Source organism: Rhinichthys klamathensis, unplaced genomic scaffold (genome assembly GCF_029890125.1).
Source record: "Rhinichthys klamathensis goyatoka isolate OS25496 unplaced genomic scaffold, OSU_Roscu_1.1 h1tg000111l_1, whole genome shotgun sequence".
Classification (NCBI taxonomy): Eukaryota; Metazoa; Chordata; class Actinopteri; order Cypriniformes; family Leuciscidae; genus Rhinichthys; species Rhinichthys klamathensis.
In genome coordinates, this window is record NW_026606649.1 from 8,290,806 (window position 1) to 8,299,022 (window position 8,217).

The 8,217-nt window shown below is 38.9% G+C and overlaps 1 protein-coding gene across 1 annotated transcript; it reads left to right on the plus strand.

The window, feature by feature from the left end:
• The first annotated feature begins 5,237 nt into the window (after positions 1 to 5,237).
• LOC130087774 (piggyBac transposable element-derived protein 3-like) lies at positions 5,238 to 7,436 on the plus strand. Its single transcript, XM_056254252.1, has 2 exons — positions 5,238 to 5,463; positions 5,881 to 7,436. Exons 1-2 carry the CDS (start codon positions 5,238 to 5,240, stop codon positions 7,434 to 7,436), a joined length of 1,782 nt encoding a protein of 593 aa, XP_056110227.1.
• The last annotated feature ends 781 nt before the right edge of the window (positions 7,437 to 8,217 follow it).

Genomic DNA, 8,217 nt, shown 5'->3' on the forward strand with positions numbered 1-8,217 from the left:
TGGAGTAATACTCCGGGATATTGGTTTGTTTCGAGTCGGAGGGACTGTCAGGCACGTCCGAAAGCGAGTAACTTTAGAAAACTGGATCAGCGCTGTCTCAAGACGTGAACTGTTTTGAACGATGCAGTTCGATTTAGTGTTTACGTTGACACATCACGGAGCAATATGGGTTGGAGATGTGAGTGCGGTTGCTCAAACGCTCGAGTTTTATTCTGTTTTCCAACTGTACGTTGGTTAAGAATGAAATTGCTAGAATTTATTCACTCCTCTACTATTGAATCCAACGTATCATTAGTGCTCGGATTCACTTCCATGGTGCTGCCAAGTACGACTTGCAGTCTGTGAAGTAAATAAACGCTATTGGCTATTTGAAAAGGGGGAGGAGCCATTCAATATGTCCCGCTTTAGCTTCCTGTTTCAGTGGAAATTACGTCAATGCATCATACAAAGCTACGTGTTCCAAGGCACTTCTGTGGGCCTTTAATTGTTTACCAGGTCCACACACACACACACACACCCACACACTTGGGGTTTATTTTGTATGAGAAAAAGGACATTTATAGACAGGGCAGATGAAGCTACTTGTGTGGCTGGTTCATACTGTTGTCTCTGGTTACATGTGTTAAGATGATTAAGAACACTCTGTTGAGCTTGACAGAAATGTATGGCTCCACTGCTGTCAATTGCCTGTATTAGTTTGGGCAGGGGGGTTAGCTGGAGGGATTCAGTGATCACCAGTATCCACAGCATAATAACTCAAAGAGAGTGAAGAGGAAAGAATATTGGCAAGGATATCCAAACAGACTAATTATCACATCTCGTTAAGTGTTAATTGCCACCGTGAGAAGCTGCTTGTCTGCACTAATGCCTTCCAAAACACACACACACACACACACACACACACACACACACACACACTCTACTACTAACGCCCACAACTACACAATTTCTCTCCAGCTTTGTTGTACTATTAATAAGCCCAAATCCCTCCATCAGCCAGTCCAGTGGGTTCATTAGAGACTGTGTGAAGGAGTGCTATAATCTTTACAACACTGGGTAAAGAGTCCATTTTTATAACAGCCTTCTAATTATATGTTACTAGCATGGTTATCTGCACACGGAATTGCCCTCTGTACACTTATATAGTGCATTGTATAGCAATTTGTTGTGGTGTCCGAAACCATAGTGAACATCGAGTGCACTCATTCAATCCCATAGTACTCCACAATAACCAATAGAGATAAAACCCACTTTCATGTTTTTTTTTTTGTTTTTTCTCAGGACATGCAATTATCGGTAACGCTTCCTTTTACAGTCCTGTTACCCATGTACTTACTATGTACTTATTATAGTAATTACAATTACTGGGTAATAACTAGGCACTAACCCTGAACCTACCCCTAAACCTACCCCTAACCCATGTACTTACCTTATATTAGCTAGTACTTTCTAGGTAAGTACACTGTAAGTACACGTAAGTACTGTACTGTAAAAGGAAGCGTTACCCAATTATCATTACTACTGGAACTCACCAGGTGAGTACTGTGCATAACACAAATCAATCACAACCACACTGATAAATATTTTGTATCAGACACTTAGATTTGCTTAGGTATCTACTTTATTATTCACAGTTGCCTCATCATAATTCCATTTTCACATCTTCATGGCAAAAAAAAAAAAAAAAAAAAAATTTTGAACGTTTAACAATTTAAAACTGAAAGTTGTTTTTGCTTAATGACCCTGAGATTTTACATGTATTTACTTTGGCTTATTTTGCTGTTTTTTTATCTTCATTACTTATTTATGTATTTTTTAATCTAAATAATGTTTACTGATTGTCATCATTACTTGGTTTTGTATGGTGAATGCTTGCTACTGTATATTCCACAAAGAAACAACTACTTAGCTCACCACAATACAATTTCAATCTGTAAGTACAGGCGGTTCCATAACTTAGTTACATGTTAATTACATTGTGTTACATGTTATTACAACGTCTAATACTAAGTAATTAATTAAGTAATTACACTGTATCACGTACACCGTAAAATAAAGTGTTACCGAAATTGCTACTAAATCTTGTGAAGTCTTGGTCGTTTTTTCAGTGCTGAATCAATTGTTCTGAAAAGATCAAGCACAGTTGTTTGGCTGTAGCGCATTTATAAACTGCCTACAGAATCTATTACAGGGTGAATGGGGGTCGTGTGGAAGGTCGCAAAGTAGTTTGAAAGAAGGGAATCTAACAACTAATAGCTGGGAAGCTGATACACACAGGTGGAGCAAAAAAAAGAAAGAAAAAAAGACGGAACAGTAGCTGAGTTTTCATTGCATAACTATCATTGTTACCAGCATCATCACTATTATCACTGTACAGTATAATACACCTACAGTATAATCTACATCAATCACATCTTAAATATGACAGAATTTTCATGAATAAAAAGGCTGATTGTTTTTAAAAAACTGATGCAAGATGTATCTGCATGTACTGTGAATAAGTGAATAGAGCCCAGCAAATCTACCCCTTCAAGAGGTCTTCAAGGAGGTATGAAAATGGCAACTGATATAATTAATCAACAAGGTGAGATATGAATCCTGATGATACTGTGGATAATGGGCAGGATTACAGACATAATCCTCAGGTACAGTAAAACATCAAGGCTGAATGAATATCATCTTTACATTGATAAATGTAAAAGTTTCCAATGAATCTGCCATATCTTTCAGCATTTCTGTTCAAAGTAACATGATATTGATTTTAAACCGTGGAACCATGGAATAACTTTTTTAGAATAGTGTCAGTTACTGTCAGTGTCTGTTTTTGGTCTGTCAACGAAAATAATTTTCAAACAAAGTCAAAGCACACATAACATTCATTCATCTATGTAGTATTTTGGTGTGGTGTGGTGTGGTGTGCTGTTCCGGTCCTGAATCAGTGTGTTTGGGTAAATGATTCAATTACTCACTCATAAAGATATTATGATAAAGATAAATTGTGGCAGTCTATTGGATAAACATTGCAAACTACAGAAAGGCCAGCTGAAAAAAATCGAATTAATGCGAAAATATATTGCTATTTGAATTGCTGGTGATATTTTAATCATGGCAATTATCTGATTAGTTTTAGCATATTAATGAATATGACAATATTTGTGTATTTTGTATTAGCATATTTGGAATTCATAAATCCTGTAAAAGATCTAGACAGTTGGAGCTGGAGTTTTTCAGAGAAAGAATCAGCTTACAGCAAATACTGGAACAAACTATTTAAATGTTCATCAAGCCCATTGGCTGCAGAATCAGCAGAGGCCAATCAGTTTGTGCCGTGTAAAAAGTAATGTGATTGCTTGCAGGTGCATGTAAATGACCTATCATCCTGTGCCATTTAAAGTTTCATGACTGAACTAATATTTCAGTGGCATTGTACTTGTATTCTGCACAATGACGATAAAGTTACAAGTAATTTAATCTAATATAATCCAATATAATTTAATCTACTATTACACTCACACAATGTAACACTCATACACAGAATGGCCTGCGAGGGAAGAAAAATGGTTGCTTTATTGACAATAAACATGTGCAGATACATTATCTGGATCTATGGAAATCATTGCACCATATGCTGGAGTCTTGGTCAAAATATATCAAATAAGGCTGCTGTCTCTGTCCCCTTGAAGGTAAGAAAAGTATAACATGTAGGGTCTTGTGAATAATGATCCCATGGATATGATTTAGCTATACAACACACTTGCAGGGAGTGCAGAGAGGAAAGGTCATATTCACACAGGCCTTCTTGAATTATAATGAGACCTCCAGTTTTTACTCCCTCTTTTTCATTATTTTCCCTATTCTTCTATCGCCGTTGTGACTCTATGTCTCATTAAACTATGCATATAGCACTGTCGGCTTAAAGTGTGCAGATCTCTGTGTGAGTCTACTATTTTATCTAATTGATTCACTGTCTTTTATGTTTTTCTGACAGTGTGCTTTGTTGGGGTCGACAAGGCCGTCGAAAGCAACTTTTGGAGAAAAAAAACATTGTCAAGTGAGGTAATTACACGGCCATGTATCTTTTGTGAGGTACATGTGCAAAAATGACAAGGACTGTTTTAATGCAGTACGCACTTTAAATGCAATTTGTGTAGACGATCATCATCATTTATTAGACTTTTCTTTTTGCACTTTCAATAAGATTCTCAGTACAACAGTGTGATGATGAACCTTTGTGTTGATATCATCACCATTTCAGTATGTCTCAAATGTGTGGTAATTGTTGCTATATTTAGTTTGCCAAGTACATTGTTTAAGCGCTTTATTCATATTTCATTTCTGTATCCCGTGTACAATTAGCTCTGGACGTTGGCAACCCCACAATTCTTACGTTCAGTAACATCATTAAAGTTCAAATTCTTTGATTACCATTAGCACTCGCGGAAGTATAAGAAATCACAAGTAGTCAAATGTTTTTACAGACTGTTTATTAGTAATTTTACATGATATAGCTCTGTGGTATTGTATGTGCTTACCTGCTGGTTTCTGCTCTGCTCGTTCCGGTAGCGCGCGTAACCGGAACGCGCTTATCATAGCATGGGTCATACCATTTCTCACAACTGGGGGAGGCAGTATAGGTGAGGAGGGAAATGTTTGTTCTGTTTAAGGTATGTTTCTTATGGTAACATTACTTGGTTTAAGCTGAACTAATGGTATTTTTCGTCTTTGTAAAAGATGTGTTTGTTTTAATGTCATTATTGTCATGTGCATTATTAAGCCAAAAGGATACCCTGTACAAAAGGTACTTCCTAATTTCGTTTGGCGGGAAGTGTGTGTATTTAACCGGCGTGTTCCGGCTATTAACACTAGAACTCCCAAGGCGGTCATTTTGACCGTTTTTGAATTTTACAGTGTAATAACTTTGTTAAAATAAAATCCATGTGGCTGTATGACTCTGACTTTTCCTAAATATGTGTATATTTTATTCTGACACTGTTATTTTATTAAAAACACAAAACAGTTCTGAGTATTTCTACCTAGAATGGCCATGGCGGTCATTTTGACCGCACGCATTATAGATATCATAAGTCCGCTACATTTCCCGCCACTGTAACGAATGTCCCCGTTGCATAGCAACGATTTGTCTTTTTTTGTTTACGCTATTCCAACGCTATGAATATTATACATTTACGCTATAAATATTATACATTTTAGCTAACAAAATGTCATCAAAAAGAACAATGACAGCCACAGAGGTTTTAGCCATGCTTAGAATGCTTGACGATGAGGAGTCTGATGGAGGAGCAGGTAACGTTACGGATAGGGACAGCGATGTCTCTTGGTCCCTAGACAGTTCATCCAGCGCTGAGAGTGATTCAGATAATGAATTCATTCCCCGTCGAAAAAAGAGCCGGCTGGACATCTCCGATCCTGGAACTGACCTTGTTCCATCGGATAATATTCCAGGTATGTTTCTCTTCTTCTCTAGCTATATTTTTATACTTTGCGAGGCAGACTAGCTCAATAATAGTTGTAACGTAACTTCAAAGTAAAGTTAACCATCTCTAACTATCTAATGTAGGCTATAACTTTACCGATCAGATCGGTTATCATATTAACTTATTTAACACCCACCGCTGTTACCGACGCAAACACGCAACTTTCCTGATGACCGATCCATTCATTCAGATTTTTACGTCAGGCACACACCTCCACCGGCACACACACCTTTTCATTTTTATTATTCTATTGCTATTATTAGTAGCCTATAATACTATATTGTCAGGCTATTAGAAATCATAAGGACTAATTATCAAGATTATGATTTCATGAACTAAAAAAGTAATTAGTCTGTTCTTTTTTCTTTTCTTTTTTTGGCAATAGTGCAAAATCCTGATCCTTCAAATGTGCCTTCTGTGCCAAGACAACACAGTCCGCCACGAGATGAGGAGCCTGGCCCAATAAACCCCCTTTCAGCCGAAAGGCGTGAAACGGCGAAAGACGGCACAGTGTGGACCTATGTAGAGTTGGGTGAAGACAGAGGAAGGCGACAATGCCAAAATGTAATAACTGAAGCAGCAGGCCCCACAGCGCACGCCAAGCGCAATATTGAAGATGCCCTTACAGCCTTTTTGTGTTTGGTGGATGATGGCATGCTGAAACACATCAGGGACTGCACCGTGGCTGAGGCCCATCGAGTCAAGGAGGACAACCTATGGGACATGACAATCGAAGAGCTAAAAGCCTTCATTAGTTTAATTTACATTCGTGGCGCGCAAGGTGGAAAAGGGATGGATTTGGCGACCTTTTGGTCAGCCGAGTGGGGCTGCGCTTTTTTCAAGGAGACCATGTCCCGAAACAGGTTTCAGGAAATAATGCGATTCCTTCGTTTCGACAAAAGGGAAACCCGACGCACACGCTTGCGAGACAACAAGTTTGCCCTTATGAGTGATGTTTGGGATAAATTTGTCCAAAACTGCATCGCCTGCTACAAGCCTGGTGCCGACATCACTGTGGATGAGCAGCTATTCCCTACAAAATCAAGGTGCAGTTTCATACAGTATATTGCAAACAAACCGGACAAATTCGGAATCAAATTCTGGCTTGCTGCGGATGTCGACACCAAATATATGGTAAACGGTGCGCCTTATCTGGGCAAAGACGAGACGAGGAGGCCAGGTCAACGACTTGCAGACAGTGTGGTGCTGAAAATGGTCGACCCATACCTGGGGAAGGGAAGAAATGTGACCACCGACAATTTTTTTACTTCTTTTGAATTGGCAAAGGCACTTCAGGCCAAGAAAACCAGCTTGGTTGGCACGGTAAACAAGAGCAGACGAGAGCTCCCCCCGTGCGTAAAGGCGCAAAAGCCGCTGTTCAGCACAGAGGTGCTGAAAAGTGGCGATGCAACACTGACCGTGTATCAGGGCAAAAAAAAAAAGAATGTCTGCATCCTCAGCACTGTCCACACAGCTGTTGGCATCACAAGTGGCCAGAAAAGAAAGCCAGAGACGGTAACATACTACAACAAGACCAAGGTAGGAGTAGACGTTCTAGATCAAATGGCTAGAAAATATTCAGTAAAAGCACCCTCCCGTAGATGGCCAGTAGCTGTGTTCTATAACATCCTCGACCTGGCTGCAATCAACGCACACATATTGTACAATAAGTGCACAAATGAGCATGTTTCGCGGAGGGACTTCATCACGCGACTGGCGAGCGAACTTCGTTCCGACCACATGGGATCAAAAACCTCACAACTTGTGGTGCGTGAGCCAGGACCCGGGCAGGAGCAGCAGCAGATGGAGAGAAGGCGGCAGTGCCAAGTAAGGAGGAACTGCAAACAAAATAAAACCAAGGAGACATGTGCCAAATGTCGTAAAGTGGTGTGTGGGAGCTGCACACGAAAGGCGGTGTTTACCTGTGTGGACTGTGCGTAAGCGTCAGTGAATGATACGGGGTGTTTGTGCCGTTCAAATGAGCTTTGAGGAAAACTTGTCAACCTGATTTTGTTCGTTAATTTTTTTGTTTTTGTTTTTTTTTGTTTACTGAAACTAATCGTTCTAAATCAGTTCATTTTTTTGTCTAGCTAATGTTCATGTTTTTTCTTAACCTGTTTTTGTGTATTGTGCTGCGTACTGTCCATGAAAGTTTTTACGGTGTAATGAAATGTATGTAGTGTTTTTGTTATTGTATATATGTTATAAGTTATTGTTTCATAAGATTTGTTTTTATTGTACAAAGAAAATAAGAAAATATTTATCAATTAGGCTGGAAAATAAATGTTCACATTCATTTGAATTTAAATGTTGTGTCCTGATCTTTATTATTACCTATCTTAACATTGTAAATCCATTTATTTTTAGATTTTGTATTGATTATTGAACTTATTTAGAAACAGGGCTGTACTAAACGGCATGAAGCTTTGACGTTTCCTAACTTTTTGCATGTCTATTCACGTGGTAAGTGCGGGGAAAAAAATTTTTTTTGACGCAAAACTTTCCTCAGAGGCAGCACCTGTCGGGCCAATGTTTGTTTTAAGCGGTTTTAATGGTGATGACGTCATAACATGACGACAGGAATTAAATGTTTCATCGGAAAACTTAAAAAGAAGGTTCAAATGTAGTTGTGGCATGACGAAAATGACGTTCAGTACGGCAATATGAACGTCAAAGTATGAGCGGTCAGAATGACCGCTATGGTCGTTCTAGTAGTTATAGA

Bases quoted from the DNA above. Each gene is read 5' to 3' on its own strand.
- LOC130087774 (XM_056254252.1), top strand. From the start codon at position 5,238: ATGACAGCCACAGAGGTTTTAGCCATGCTTAGAATGCTTGACGATGAG. The intron at 5,464-5,880 runs GTATGTTTCTCT...TTTTGGCAATAG, and splicing joins TCCATCGGATAATATTCCAG to TGCAAAATCCTGATCCTTCA.